At 35.7% G+C, this 17,203-nt stretch overlaps 1 protein-coding gene across 2 annotated transcripts in view; it reads right to left on the bottom strand.

Annotated features, from left to right (window-relative positions):
- Positions 1–1,882: 1,882 nt before the first annotated feature.
- Positions 1,883–17,203, bottom strand: part of CRPPA (CDP-L-ribitol pyrophosphorylase A) — a 332,461-nt gene continuing 317,140 nt past the window's right edge. For both annotated transcript variants that reach the window (XM_001105001.5, XM_015133927.3), the window contains one exon: positions 1,883–3,347. In XM_001105001.5, the coding sequence (XP_001105001.2) occupies positions 3,243–3,347 (105 nt within the window). In that variant the 3' untranslated portion in view covers positions 1,883–3,242. The remainder of the gene's footprint in view (positions 3,348–17,203) is intronic.

Raw genomic sequence — 17,203 nt, 5'->3', positions numbered from 1 at the left:
AATATGGGGAGCTGACGCTTACCTGTAAATGAGTGTACTTGCAACAAGTCATCTCAAATTGAGCACTTCTATGAAAAAAAATAGGACCTCTACCAAAATGTCATTAATCAACCCACTGCTTACGCTGTGATGAATTCCTAAGACGACTAACTTTAATTTGCATTTAACTAACTAGCATAAGTTTAGAAAGAAAATAATCATTTTTCAACACAACTTCTCACAAGAAGAAGCATTTTCAGAAACCTTGAAGCATAATCACTATTATTTTTTACGAGATTTTGGAAAATAAAGTGAGAGTAGACAGCTTTTACTAAAGTAAATTTACAGAAGCAGTGATAAAAATGTAACTGTAAAGTTGCCTCTGGATCTCTTTTTCTTTTTTTGAGACAGATTCTCGCTCTTTCCCTCAGGCTGGAGTGCAGTGGTGCAATTTTGGCTCACCGCAAGCTCCGCCTCCCGGGTTCACGCCATTCTCCTGCCTCCAACTCACGGCGCCCGCCACCTTGCCCGGCTAATTTTTTGTATTTTTAGTAAAGACGGGGTTTCACCGTGTTAGCCACGATGGTCTCGATCTCCTGACCTTGTGATCCACCCGCCTCAGCCTCCTAAAGTGCTGGGATTACAGGCGTGAGCCACCGTGCCCGGCCAGATCTCTTAAACAGCAAAATAATTTCTCTTTTGGCCAATACTTCTCTTCATTTCCTTAACTTTAGCTACAATTTCTTTATGTTGAGAAGGTGACTGGAAAGCCGAAAGCTCCAGGACTTTCATCTAGTCCTTGGACATATGTGTCCCACCCTTCTTGTCCATTTCGCCAATGTTCATTTAGTGCCTCTGGCCTATATATCACATCTTTCAGGTATCTTTCCCAGGGGTCATCGTTAGACAGGAATATAAGCTTAACACTCAATATCAGTCTTCCTGAGTTTAAGTCCAACCTTTCGTTACTATTCAGTCACATGATTTCGGCAAGGTACCTAAGATCCCTGAGCTCTAATTTCCTCAAGAAAATAGTGAGGGACACACACACACACACACTATATATAAATATAAATATATATAAATATAAATATATATAAAAATATATATAAATATAAATATATAAAAATATAAATATATAGAAATATATAAAAATATAAATATATAGAAATATATAAATATAAATATATAGAAATATAGAAATATATATATATGCATGTATATATTTCAATGTTGTGAATTGCTTTGTCTGCTACGAAGGACCAAATGCTATTTTTTTCAAGCACAATTTAATATTTTATTAACTAAATTATACTAAATGTTACCAGTTGCCCAGGGTAATGTTATAGTAAGTGCTCTGGGATAAATTCTTGTCTGCTGTAGGATTCCTTAAGCTGAACTCCATGTTAACTCAGCCAGCGCTCCAGAGATCAGGGTGATTTTGCTGTGCCACAGATATGCCCAGTTTCCTTCTTTCTTCTTAAAGGCACTTACCCTGTCTTTAAAGCCTTGATAACATTTCCCCTTCTTCCTTCATGAGCATGTTCAAAGTCTTAAACATTTTCACCTGATGACTTCAACAGGTGCATGTTGTGGACTCGGCAGCTGTGGTTTTCGCCACACACACAGCCAACACCTGAACAAGGGCACAGACATTCTAACCACAATCCACATGTTGCTCACCTATTTCCACCCTCAAAAACTTAAATTAATGGGTTTTAAATTTCTTAATATTCCTAGAGAGAAAGAAAGTGGCAGGCCCAGGAATTTAGATACAAGCCTACATTCAAATAACACATTTCAATTAGGAGAATGTAAAATAGAAACTCTCCTACTATATAGATACATGAACACTAGAGGGAAAAATCACCCAACATGTTAAATAAAAATTCCACAAGGTAGATATTGTATAGTGTATCTTTAATTGAAAACATTTCATGCAACTTTTATAGTTTCCATGTGCAGCCTAAGCCCTAATCTGTTTCAATAAAATAAATGTATGTTGGCTGGGTATGGTGGCTCACACCTACAATCCCAGCATTTTGGGAGGCCGAGGCAGGCAGATCACTTGTGATCAGGAGTTCAAGACCAGCCTGGCCTACGTGGCGAAAACCCTTCTCTACTAAAAATACAAAAAAAAAAAAAAAAAAATTAGCCAGGTGTGGTGGCAGGTTCCTGTAATCCCAGCTACTTGGGAGGCTGAGGGAAGGGAATTGCTTAAACCCAGGAGGCAGAGGTTGTAGTGAGCTGAGATTGTGCCACTGCACTCCAATCTGAGTGACAGAGGGAGACTTCATCTCAAAAAAATAAAAAATGAAGTAAATAAAATGTATGTACAGATTAAAAGGCACCTCTAATGAATTAAACGACACCCATAATTATAAAATACAAGGGAAAATATTAATATTTAAGATGGATATACCAATGGAAAATGGAAATAAGAACTTGATTTTAAAAGGTAGCAGCATCTGAATCAAAATAACTAATTTAACTCTATGATGTACAATAGATTCTCTACCTGGAAGAAAACTAACCAGGAACTGACCAAAATCACTTACAAAACTTTCCAGACACTTTTAAGTTCATTCAGAAAACTAGAGACCCTTTAAAATAATGTAAGTCATAATTATAGTTCACAAACCAAGAATAACATACAATTTAAAAACAGAAAAGAAGGAGATGACATCTCTTTTAGAGATCTTGAGTAATATGTGGCAAATGGGGAAAACACTAGAAACAAACAGTTCCGTTCCCTGGCCCTCCCCCTCACCCTTTTTTACTAAGGTGTAGAAATTTTTAACACAAGACAAAAAGACAAAATATCACCTGGTGACAGGACAATTACACAAGTGAGAACAATTCTGAAGTTTATCCATTAGCTTCATAATAGTGTGAATGATTAATTATCAGTTAGGATAATAGCTGAAGTTTTCTAAACTCTCATTCCTTGAAAGAATAGCTCACCCATCATTATTTCTATTTGACCTTTCATGTCTCTGTGAAAAGATTCATTTGAAGGCTATTATTTTCCACTTACCTACTATTTTTTTCTGGTTCAGGCAATTAATATTTGTCATACACAAAAGTATTCTTTATTTCATAAATATAAACGTTAATCTGCTTTATAATCTAAGCATCACATCCTACATAGAGAAGATATAAAAGACAATTGAAACATTCTACCACACACAGTAGTGGGGGCATAAAGCACAATAAAGATACTCAAGTAGATGTTTTAGAAAGTAGGTAATTTTCTGTGTTCTTCATGCTATCAGAAGCTGACCAATGAGTCCAGAATTTCTTTCCTTGACTAATGAAGCAATAATGATAGCACCTTGCCTTAAACTCTCCTGTAGCTTCTGTTCATCCTGAAAAGAAAGGATAAAACAATAATATTAAAAAAAAATATATGCCATGTGTTAAATTTGAAAACAAGTCACTTTTCAAAATCTGCTGCTGTCCGGATTTGGCATTTTAGAAACTCAGACTCTAGCCACTGTCATGGACACAGTTCCCAAATAAAGAGGAAATACTTTCACAAACACTTTTCATTAGAGACCAAAAAATATTTGCTTAAGATACAAGGAAAAACATGACACAATTTCAAATGCTAACAGAAAGAAAAGATTATTTTCCCTTAATCCAATTTCTGACAACCTTTGGCTCTTCACTGAAGTGTGAATATTTCATCAATGATGCAATCCTTTTCTTCATCTTGTTTCTGAGTGTTCTCCAACTTTGTTAGGAACTGTTTGTGAGTACTGGTATGGGGGGAAAACCCCTGCTTGCTGTTTGTAAAGTAAGAATAGAGAAAATTCAAGAAATGAGTTACTTCACAAGTTGCTAAAAAGTGGTTTTGCCTTTGAAACCATATTGCCTGTAAGAATCCATTTATTCTAATTATTTATAATGAGGAGATTATAATGTGAAGGGAAAATAGAAACAGAGCTAGTATCTTTCAGGTCTCTGTGTTGTGAATTGTGCTATCTGTTAAAACAGGATGTGAACTCCAGAATCATCCTTAATGCCTTAACCCAATATCCAGTATATCACTAGGATCTACTGTAGCTCCTTCCTCTTGTTTCTTGCATCCATATACATTGGGATAAGGCATTAAGGATAAGGCTGCTCAAACTGCCACTGCCAGCATAGCACCTTCTGTCCTCAATAACTGGAATATTCACACAGATAGTCCCTCTAAAGTCTTACCCTCTTATACTCCATTTCCCACAGGGAAGTCAAAATACTTACTTTAAAATATAGATCTGATCACATCAGTATCCTGACTAAAATCCTTTGAAGATCACTTTTAAACCTCAGGATAAAGTCTGATCTCTTTACCTGATAATAAAATGTCTCTTATCCTCTTGGCCTCTTCTTGATATTCCCCTAAAATTGCTCAATTCTCCAAGCCACATAGAACTGCTTAAAATTGGGCAAACAAGCTATTTTTCTGAGCTTGAATCTTTTTGGGCCAGCTAATTCCTTTGCCAGAAAAGCTTTCCCACACCCTTTCTAGCTTATCTGACCCTAATTACTCTTCACGGTTCAACCTAGGTATCAGAGATTCTTGAAATCTACCCTGACTCCTATCCTCCAGTCCAATTTGGGTGAAGTGACTATATGTTTCCACAGCTGTGAATTCCTCTAGCACACTAAATTTTAATAGTCTTTTTTAGTTGACCATCTACTTTACCAGATGATGCGTTTTTTGATGTAAAGAATTTTTCATTTTATCTTTGAATATGGAACACTTTTCTCAATGCCTAACACATGGTAGCACTCCATAAATTGTAACAAATTCAAAGCAAAAGAGGTTCTGACTATGATAGACATATCACCCTTTTAGTTGAGCTCAGTTGTTAACACTAACTACAATTGCTTACTTTGTTTTCTCCTATTTGCATATTTAGCCTAAAGCCTGGCAATAGTACAAAATAAATATGTTATTGAAGCCTCACCACAACTACTACATGCTCCCACCACCCTGTGTCTGGGTTCCTCAGCTATGAGGATGGTGGTGAGAGGCCATCTCTGCTTAAAGTGCTCTTTTCTATCAATTTCTCCGATTGTGTTCTAAGGGGTAGAGCTGGAAAAGATCTGCAAGATGCTGAATGTCAGCTGCTTTGCTTCTTGAAAGCGAGTTTTATATGACATTTTAAAATTGGATTCAAATGCCATTTTGGTTTCCAGAATATCACAATACCTAAACCATATCTAAACAAATCATAAAACTCTGTATGTTTGGGCTTAAAATACGATTGATTTATATAAGAGTAGATTTCATCTGTGTCACATCATTCATAAACATATAAATATTCTAAAATGAGCAAATACAAACCAACTATTGATATGTATTTGTCATTCTTAATGATCAATTAATTACAGTGCTGCAGGGTCTATAATACACATCTATTCCTAAGTCTCATTTATTAAATTGAGACATAACACAGATGATAATTAAGGTTCCTCTTTCAAAAATAAACAGAACAAGTCTGTCTCTATCGCCCTGTTGAAACCAGTTTATACTTGTTATAATGAAGGCAGCACAGTAACAAATGAAGAAATTAAGGAAAAACTGTTTAAGATCCCAGGGCTAGAAAAATCACATTTCTATATCTTACAATAAATCATCTATGTTCATTTTGATATCTCCATAATGTACATATTTTTAGTAAAGAATTTAAGATGTCCTTTTAAAGATTAATTTACTTCTTCAATTTTTTACAGGCTTCATTTTGAAAGATTAGAATTGAAGGACAAGAAACTATGTCATTCTACTGAACATTTGTTTTCCCTCTCTGCCTGAACTCATTTGATCATTCTACCCTTAAGAAACATGGAAATTTAAAAACTGATTAAGATGGTTAGACACATATATATTCAGGAAACTCTAGTTTGTGGAAAGATTAGATAGTCACACAATTCATGGATTTCAAACTAATCTCAAAATGTGATAACTCTAGAACAGTATTAACACAGGAAAAAACTGCAAACCCAATATATCTTATAAAAGCACTTCTTGCCTCCAGCAAATATACAAAAAAAATGCTTGGGGAGAGTGGGAAGCAGAGGTGCAATACAGGAGATCATTTTATTATTCACATACATAAATGTGTGTGTGTGTGTATATATACACACACATATTACTTTGTGAGTTCCAAATATTATAAACATTTAAAATGTTTATTAAACTCAGGTAAGCAGGGTCAATATGAACAGTGAAAAATCATGCTGATAGTATACACTCTTTAAATTACGTGAAAATGACATTTATGTCTGTGGGCTTCCTCCCAAAAACCTGTACCTCCAGGCTAATCATGAGAAAGACATCAGAAAAGTTCCTATTGGAGGGACATTCTACAATATACCTGACAAGTGCTCCTCAAAACTGTACAGGTCATCACAAGGGAAGTGTGAGAAACTGTCACAGCCAAGAGATGCCTGAAGAGAACTAAAAGTAACATGGGGTACTGGAACAGAAAAACAAATTAGGTAGAACTATGGAAATCTGACTAAACTGTGGACTTTGTTAATAACAATACATCAATGTTGGTACATAAACTGTAACAAACATATCATATTAATAATGGGAGAAGCTGGATGTGAGTGTATGGGAACTTTCTGCAGCATCCTCTGAATTTTTCTGTATGTCTATAAACTGAAGCATATTCCCTTCAAAAAGGCATTTTTAAATTGATGACCATTTACAAATATTATGTGCTGGATTACAAAACCTGAGTTACAAAGGTAATTTATTTTTGCACATTGGCCCATTTGTATATTCCTTGAAAAATGTACAGTATTCCTTTAATAAACTATGCAGCTGGGAAGTCAGACTGCTGCTATTTATATACAGCTTTGACAACTTAAGTGATCTTTGAGCAAACTGCTGAAGTTGTATAGCTCTCCATTTTTTCGTCTAAAAATGGGATAACATTTTTTGTGGGAATTTAGATAAGACATGTAAAACACTGGTACCTAGTAAATATTCAATAACAATCGCAGTTGGAATTATTACCTTTATGAAGTAAACTAATTTCAGCTATGACAGAGTAGTACATATCTCCCTCACACCATATATAGCCATTAAGTCTGGAAAAGTTATGTGAGAATATTTTTTGCAGGTCTTGGACAGTAACATATGCATGTCTATAATCCTTGAAAGAAGAGCCTCCTAACATTCTCCCCAGCTGTCATGCTGAGAGCATTTTTGCAATCTACACAGAAGAAAAACAGAACCCAAGGAGAGCATAGCAATCTCTCTGGGTAGAAAAGACATAGATAACAATTTAAAGCTGTCAGAGTGGCTTGTATTTCTGCAGGCAGCGTCCCTGACAGGAAGGAATTGCTGAGAACTCCTAAAAATCTGCTAAAAATGCCTTCAGTCCTTGGCCAGCTCCTAACTGTGCATGCCCAAGGAAGAACTCAACGAGGCCTAGCAGAGAATAACTGCTGGAAAGTTGGAGAGCCAGGAGAGATTTTTGAGGCCCCACTGTGCCAAGGAACAGGAGGTTACATTTGAGTCCAGCTAGAATGAAGAGGCCTTGGTGAACATCCATGGCTTTCACTGGGATGTCTGAAAAGCCATGACTACAGCCTGGGTATAAGGCAAGACTGAACCCAACCTGCCCTAAAAAAGCGTCAACAACGTCCACAGGATCAAATTGATTCAGCAATACAACCGCTTGCTAGAATAAATTTCATATTCCTTAGAGGACATTAAAATAATCTAGAGCTTTTATAATGTTTGTACTCAAAGCGTGGCATCAAAGATCACTAGATAAGCAAAGACGTAGAAAGCAAAGATTCAGAAAAAAAAAAAAAAAAACCTATTATCAAGAGAAAAAATAATTTAAGCAGACCCAGAAATGAGACATACATTGGAATCAGTATGCAAGGATTTCAAAATAACCATGCTTAACACATTAAAAAATAGAACTAAAGATAAAAATGTTGATGAAAAATGGAAATTTTCAACAAAGAATCTATAATAAAGAGAATTTTAGTTATAAAATCCTTGAAATTAAGAATTAATTGGACTGGTTTTATAATGAATAGGGAGTGCAGAACACAGTATAAGTGATCTTGAAGACAGTAAAAAAACATTTGACCTGTAGCACAGAGAGAAGAAAATGACAAATTAGTATTATAGTCGTTTTAATACTTCATGATCATATTACTATTCTATTTTTCTATTCCTACCTTATCTATTGGTAATCCCCTTAACATTAGGAAACCTGTTTGGAACATTTAGAAAACCACATGTGGGCTATCCTAGCAGCCAAGTCATTTGGGAATATTTGCTTTCATGAAACAAACAAGATAAAGGAAACATCAACCCCATTCCTAGAAAAGTAATGTGATGTAATAAACACAAATAAGTATAAAGTGAGAAGGTAGACAGTATCACCATTTCTGGGCATAAAAAGATGAGGGAATTCAGAGCATGATAACATTAAATAATGCTGAGATGATTCATAAAAGAAGTGGAATCAAAGGATGAGAGAAAGAGGTGGCAAAAACAGATGAGTCCAGATTGGACAAGAAATACTTTGGGAACAAAAGATATGACTTATTTTTTTGTGGCATATCAATGTGATAAGATAGGTCTTACAAAGGTGTTGCAAGAAAAGTAGGTACCCCGATCTCCAGATTAAAAAGTAAAGAAGGAAAACCACTGAGATTACATTCAGCAGCAGTTAATTTACTATCTATAACTAGCAAAAAAAAAAAAAAAAAAAAAAAAAAAAATCTGGAACTGGTTTACTTTGATTCCAGCTCAACAGCCATAAAGAGCATAAGATATAAAACTGCATAACAATGTTTACATATCCACACATAAAAATAAAAAGCATACACTTGTGCAACTTAAAAACAGAACTATTGAATCCTATATAATGTGTTGAAGTCTGCATTTTCTATTAAATCTAAATTATTGTCATAGCCGGTGTGCTTGTTTTATCATCTTGTTCACTTCATAACAGTGTCAATTTTTTTAAGAAAATTTTGTTGTCCAGGGTAGAGTGCAGTGGCACAATCACAGCTTACCACAGCCTCGAATTCCTGGGCTCAAGTGAGCCTCCTGCCTCAGGCTCCTGAGCAGCTGGTACTACAGGCATGTGCCACCATGTCTAATATTTAATTTTTTGAAGAGACAAGGTCTCGCTACATTGCCCAGGTTGATCTCAAACTCCTACTCTCAAGCAATCCTTCTACCTCATCCTCCCAAAGTACCAGGCTTATAGGTGTGAGCTATTACATCCAGCTTCACTCTTTTTCTTGGTTACAACTATATTATAGCAAAAATAGAGACCAGCTAAAAAGGAGAAAAATAGTATACTCTTCAGTAGTCGGCTTTCTTAAAATACTGGGAGGGAAAATATAAACATGTTGACAGAAGTTATTTTTGGATGATGGCTTTATGACAATATTTTTTCTTCTTTCTGCTTTGCTATATTTTCAAAACCTCCACAATGAACACATTTTATTCACAGAGGAAAAACAAATTATTTTAAAATTTAGTTTTAAGACTGTTAAATTCACGGAGCTAAATTTGATTTGTTGTCATAGAAAATCAATAGTACTGAACATTGTCCAAATTCCGGGAGAACATTTCTCTCCATAAATCTTTTCAAAATCTATACAAAGAAAATCTTTTTTGCTTGAAAATTCAAGGCTTTAGTAAAAGGCCCCTAAAGGAATCATATTAATAATTCACAAAGTCTTAGCTTTCGTCTTAGATATAAAGAAAATTATCTAAAATTCCAGCTAAAAGTAGTAACAAAAAAAAAGTGTACTTAATTTTACCCAGCACGTAACAATTGTTCACACAGATCTTAAATAGTTTCATAATAGCTGTATTTTAAGACTATTAGAAGACAAAAAAAATAGCAATACAAAATAGGTATTTTTAATTTTCTAAATCATCAAACTGAATTATTTAGGATTAAAATTCACCATGAGTTTTACCTAGAAACTTATATTTAGCTACTTCTCTGTCACCTATAATTTCAAGTTTAGGATGAAATACACGATGTTTGGGTGAAAGATGCACAAAAGAAGAGATCTAATTACCATTATCTTTTAAACCTTATCTTATAAGGTAATTCTAAATTTAGTCCATAGTAATGAAGTCTTGTCAATAAAATCCCACATGCCAATCTTTGTCTGTGTTTGCCTCTTTTTGTTGTTGAGTTGGTTCTTTTATGATGACTATATCCAGCATCTTTAGCAGAGTAGTGAAGTCTTGATGAAACTTTGAAGGGACTCCTAAGCCTTTGGCAAATTTGTGGGAAATTAGGAGATTTATTTTCACAGAAGATTGGCAATGACAGTGGGACCTCCCCTAACTCATAGCGGCTCTTCTTTTACATCCTTCTCCCCTTCCCACCTCAAAATTTGAGCAAGGAAAGCCTGCAGTGAAGTAAATTACTAATACGTAGCATCTTGCAAGTGTGTAAGTGGTCAGTTTTATATGATGCCCATGTCCTCACAAATCCTTACTTACTAACAGTCCCTTTCAATTTTCAATTTTCTCAAAGGATAATTTTGGGAGAAACTATTCCCAGAGTACTTAAAATGGACAAACCTTTTTTAAAAGTATATTTTAAAACATTAAATCCCATAATTGAACTACACAAATATCAGCATTTGAATTTAAAAAGTGTAAACAAATTTATAGTAGGCTGTTAGAATCAAATTTATGTGGATTTGGTGGAATACCATCTCAAAGAATAGCAGGAAAAGCTATGACGTAATTGTCCTCTAAATCTTTATGGACAAGCTGAAAGGAAATCTCTTAGCGATATCTATCTTCTATACACATCGCTTCTAAAGAACACAATGTACTCTGCTAAAAGGAAAACTATAAAGTTAAAATGTATGCATATGTATTTAAGCTTTAGATGTCTCAAGAGATTACACAATGTTTCTTTAAGGGTAAACATTACATTGTCTCAGCAAATTCCATACCTAAAAATTGAATTACAATTTCCATGAGTTACAAAATCTCCTGAAAATCAGGTTGCTTATAGTTTGATATTAATACCCATCTTCCATCCTTGTTTTGGTGAACTTATGCAAAAGGTATTATTTAAATGTCACAAAATTTCAAACACTAAACAAGTGTACTAGCTATATTTACATCTAGTCATAAATATACACATCCCTATCTCTGTACCATATACAATATACAAAAACCACAAGTGTTAGACTTATTAAACCTTCAACAAGCTTGTTATAAGACCATTAATATCAAATCAAAGTAATTTGAAGCTAAATTTTCTTTTTGTATACATTTTGCCAATATGGAAGAAAAAACTTAACGGTGATACACTGTCCCCTAGTGGAGATGAAAGTAACTTTTCAGTGTATGTCAATTGCCAAAACTGCAGGAAAAAGCGATCACCTATTGATAGGGTGTGAGAAAAACAAAACAGCCCTCTCTGAATGAGAAACATTTTCCTCTTGCTCCTGTGAGTGAAAACAAATGTCTCTCAAAAACTTAGATAATACTAATGAAAAGGCACTTGGGTTTACTGATTAACATAATCATCACACAACAGTTTTAGTCTTTTTTATTTTCTGTGTCTAGAAACAGGGCCTTACAATACAGTAGGAATTCAATAACCGTTTCGGAAAGAGAAAATTAAGAAAAAAGGATCAGGAAGCCAGGTGCCATGGCTTAAGCCCTGTAGTTCCAGCTACTCAGGTGGCTGAGTGGGGAGGATCCCTTGAACCCAGGAGTTCAAGGCTGCAGTGAGCAATGATTGTGCCACTGCACTCCAGCTTAGGTGACAGAGCAAGACCCTATCTCTTAAAAAAGACAAGAGGGAGAGGAGGGAGAGGGAGAGGGACAGAAAAAAAGGAAAGAAAAAAAGGAAAAGAAAGGAAAAAATGAAGGGACAGGAAGGGGAGGGAAAGGAAGAATAGGGGAAGGGAGAGGGAAGGGAAGGGAAAAAGGAGGGATGGAAAAGGACAGGAAAAAGGAGGCATGGAAAAGGGCAGGAAAAACAGAAGGAGAAGGGAAGAGGGAAGGGAAAGGAAAAGGAAAGGAAAAAGGGAAAGAGAAGGGAGGGAAAGGTTGGTCAATAAAATTCAGTAAAACCCTGTAAGGCAGCACCGATACTTTACTGAGTAGGAACAGAGAGTTGGAAAGACCCAAACTTTACTGAGCAGGAACAGAGAGTTGGAAAGACCCAAACTACAAGTGCTCAGAGCCAGACGGCAGTGAGGAAAAATGTAGACAGCCAAAAGGCATCAGACTTCTGGCCTGAAGAACAAAGAGTTCATTACTGCATCCAATATTTCTAGATCTGGGACTTGTGACACTGTTACACTTTATTTTCTGAAATCAATCATAATGTAAATTCCACAACTTAATAAAGTTGAAAAAGCAGTGTCATATACAATGTCTTTTTTAATCAGCAAAAAATGTTTTGATCCTACACAACTCACCCAGCAGTTACCAACACCTGCTAGTTTTCTACTGTCATGCTTCAACCACTGTAAGCTACATTAGCACCATCCTATGCCTGGACTCCTCCAGGATGCTCTAACTGGCACTTCTCTCTGTTTTTGGCTACTGCTCCAACCTCCCTAAAATAGTTACCTTCACTCTATCAAACCCAAATTTTCAGCTACTCCTCTTAGCTTTCAAGGCCATCCACAATCAACCTAATCAACCCTTCTGCAATTCTCATTCTTTACTGTTCAGAATCCACTTTTGTTGCCATCCCAGTATAATCATTATTTCAGCCCCCAGAAAAATGGTTTCCCAGTAACTGTCTGGCTAATTCACATATTTTTTAAAGACCCAGCTGTAATGACTACCTCTTAAGATGTCATCTGTTTTTTATTGCATATCAGTAATTTATGTTATCATAGTTTTTCTCAAAATCCCTAATGTTTTCATCTGGTTTGCAATCTACAGGACTTAATTTCTCAGCTAAGTCGTAAGATACTAAAAGAGAACTCTTCCAAATTCTAAGCTCAATCATAGTACTATGTCCATAGTAGGCACTTGGTAAATATTTTTTAGTTAGAATAATTGGCTAATTAACTTTATAAAGTAGTGACTTTTTAGCTGACCTTAAGATACCTTTGAAATATCAAATGGTTTAGGCTGAGACAATGGGGTTCTCTAAATATACAATCATGTAATCTGCAAACAGAGACAATTTGACTTTCTCTCTTCCTATATGAATATGCTTTATTTCTTTCTCTTGCCTGATTGCCCTGGCCAGACTTTCAACACTGTGTTGAATAGGAGTGGTGAGAGAGGGGCATCCTTGTCTTGTGCCAGTTTTCAAGGGGAATGCTTGCAGCTTTTGCCCATTCAATATGATATTGGCTGTGGGACTGTCATACATAGCTCTTATTATTTTGAGATATATTCCATAAACAACTAGTTTATTGAGTGTTTTTAGCATGAAGCGGTGTTGAATATTATCGAAGGCCTTTTCAGAATCTATTGAGATATGTTCCATAAACATCTAATTTGTTTTTAGCAGGAAGGGGTGTTGAATATTATCAAAGGCCTTTTTGGCATCTATTGAGATAATCATGTCGTTTTTGTCATTGCTTCTATTTATGTGATGGATTACGTTTATTGATTTGTGTATGTTGAAACAGCCTTGTATCCCAGGGATGCAGACAGTTTGATCATGGTGGAAAAGCTTTTTCCTGTGCTCCTGGAATCAGCTTGCCAGTATTTTATTGAGGATTTTTGCATCGATGTTCACCAGGGATATTGGCCTGAGACACAACTTTTTTTGTTGTGTCTCTGCCAGGTGTTGGTATCAGGATGATGCTGGCCTCATAAAATCAGTTAGGGAGGAATTCCTCTTTTTCTATTGTTTAGAAGAGTTTCAGATTAATGGTACCAGCTCCTCTTTGTACCTCTGGTAGAATTCGGCTGTGAATCAGTCTGGTCCCAGGGTTTTTTTGGTTGGTAGGCTAATAATTTTGTCTCAATTTCAGAACTTGCTATTCAGTGATTCAACTTCTTCCTGGTTTAGTCTTGGGAGAGTGTATGTGTCCAGGAATTTTTCCATTTCTTCCAGATTTTCTAGTTTGTGTAGGTATGTTTATAGTATTCTCTGATAGTAGTTTATATTTCTGTGGGATCAGGGGTGATATCCCCTTTATCATTTTTATTGTATCTGCATGATTCTTCTCAATTTTCTTCTTTATTAGTCTGGCTAGTGGTCTATCTATTTTGTTAATCTTTTCAATAAAACAGCTCCTGGATTGAGCAAAGTCTCAGGATACAAAACCAATAATTACTAGCATTCCTACACACCAATAATAGGCAAACAGAGAGCCAAATCATGAGTTAACTCCCAGTTACAATTGCTACAAAGAGAATAAAATACCTAGGAATACAACTCACAAGGGATGTGAAGGACCTCTTCAAGGAGAACTACAATCCACTGCTCAAGGAAACAAGAGAGGACACAAACAAATGAAAAAACATTCCATGCTCATAGGTAGGAAGAATCAATATCGTGAAAATGGCCCTACTGTCCAAAGTAATTTATAGATTCAATGCTATTCCCCTAAAGCTACCATTGAATATCCTCACACAATTAGAAAAAAACTACCTTAAATTTCATATGGAACCAATAAAGAGCCCATAGAGCCAAAACAATCCTAAGCAAAAAGAACAAAGCTGGAGGCATCATGCTACCTGACTTCAAACTATACTACAAGGCTACAACAACCAAAACAACATGGTACTGGTACCAAAACAGATATATAGACCAATGGAACAGAATAGAAACCTCAGAAATAACACCACACATCTATAGCCATCTGATCTTTGACCGACCTGACAAAAACAAGCAATGGGGAAAGGATTCCCTATTTAATAAATTCCCTATTTAATAAATGGTGTTAGGAAAACTGGCTATCCATATACAGAAAACTGAAACTGGATCCCTTCCTTATACCATATACAAAAATTAACTCAAGATGGATTAAAGACTTCAATGTAAGACCTAAAACCATAAAAATCCTAGAAGAAAACCGAGGCAATACCATTCAGGACACAGGCATGGGCAAAGTCTTCATGACTAAAACACCAAAAGCAATGGCAATAAAAGACAAAATTGACAAATGGGATCTAATTAAAGCACTTCTGCACAGCAACAGAAATGATCATCAAAATATACAGGCAACCTACAGAATGGAAGAAAATTTTTGCCATCTATCCATCTGACAAAGGGCTAATATCCAGAATCTACAAGGAACAAATTTACAAGACAAAAACAAACAACCACATCAAAAAGTGGGCAAAGGATATGAACAGATACTTCTCAACAGAAGACATTTATGAGACCAACAAACATGAAAAAAAAGCTCATCACTGGTCATTAGAGAAATGCAAATCAAAACCACAATGAGATGACATCTCACGCCAGTTAGAAAGGCGACCACTAAAAAGTCAGGAAACAACAGATGCTGGAGAGGGTATGGAGAAATATGAACGCTTTTACACTGTTGACAGGTGTGTAAATTAGTTCTGCCATTGTGGAAGACAGTGGCGATTCCTCAAGGATCTAGAACTAGAAATACCATTTGATCCAGCAATTCCATTACTGGGTATATACCCAAAGGATTATAAATCACTCTACCATAAAGACAGATGCACACATATATTTACTGCAGCACTGTTCACAATAGCAAAGACTTGTAACCAACTCAAATGCCCATCAATGATAGACTGGATAAAGAAAATGTGGCATACATACACCATGGAATACTATGCAGCCATAAAAAGAATGATATTATGTCCTTTGCAGGGATATGGATGAAGCCAGAAACCATCATTCTCAACAAGCTAATACAGGAAGAGAAAACCAAACACTGCATGTTCTCACTCATAAGTGGGAGTTGAACAATGAGGATACATGGACACAGGAAGGGGAACATCTCACATCAGGGCCTGCCAGGGGGTGGGTGGCTAGGGGAGGGATAGCATTAGGAGAAATACCTAATGTAGATGATGGGTTGATGGGTGCAGCAAACCATCATGACACGTTTATACCTATGTAACAAATCTGAACATTCTGTACATGTATCCCAGAACTTAAAGTATAATTTTAAGAAAAGAAATATCAAACGTTTTAGATGAAGGCTACGTTGTCATGAAAATAACACCATAAAAATAAAAACCTTATATTTGTACTTGGGAACTGGAAATGGTGTCAAAAATTAGGAATTTGTACTCCAGGATTCTTCCTCCTATGAAAAAACACCCTGTCTAAGAAGTATAAGGGACACTGACAAATCTACACTAACACATCCAAGTCTGGGGGATAAGGGCAGACAATGAGGCAGGCATTCTCTTAAATGGAGTGGATGCATAAATAGAAAGCTATACACAATCTGTTGTTAGGCAACTGATACAATTTCCAGAACATATGTTAACTTACAGGAGGGATAGAAAGCTTAACTTCTCTAGTTAATGGTCCAGGTGTCAGTAGAATAATATTGATAATTTCTTATGAAGCAGAAAGACTGGTTAGATTTGTTCGCATAAAATTTAGTTTCAAAATTTTAAATTATAAACTTAACATCAAAGGAAAAAAGAATAAAATGGACCAATTCAAACATATCTTCTTGGCAGAGACGTGGGGCAAAGAAAAGGATCATTTAAAGGATATTTTTGACTAGTGAAAAAGACCCCTGGTTAATAACTATTAGGCTTTTGAATATTGGTTAGTAGGTGGATAGTTAGTATCCAAAGTGTTAATCTCAAAATTTCACAGTTGTTTACCATTGTATTAGAAATTATTTCCTTCCAAGAAGGTGGCCATGAATTACAACCTGCAAAAATACTTCTGTTCTGAACAGAGCAGTGCCAATTTTTATCAGCCTTAGTTAGCAAAATCCTAGCCTGGCAAAGCTCCCTCCTAGAATGAAGAGCAGAAGCAATCCTTTCTTGAGGTCACAGATGGTAGAATTATTGCCTATAGAGATTCTTCCCAATAGGGAGGTAGAAAAAAATCAGCATATAGATGAAGTAATTCTCCAGGTGGAAAGAACTTCTAAGAATCATTATAATTAAATGTCTCTCTGAAAAGATGCTTTTGAGTAAAATTGGAAAGCATGTTACATATTTTCTGATTTTCTGTCTCAGGAAGACTAAAGAAGAGGTTTCAACTACAGAGGTGGGCACAAAGTAAGAATAATCTGTGTCAGAAGAGTTCATGTGAAT

The sequence above is a fragment of the Macaca mulatta genome, chromosome 3, assembly GCF_049350105.2.
Source record: "Macaca mulatta isolate MMU2019108-1 chromosome 3, T2T-MMU8v2.0, whole genome shotgun sequence".
Taxonomy (NCBI): domain Eukaryota; kingdom Metazoa; phylum Chordata; class Mammalia; order Primates; family Cercopithecidae; genus Macaca; species Macaca mulatta.
Note: the sequence above shows the minus strand (reverse complement) of the source record. Positions and strands in the feature narration are given on the sequence as shown.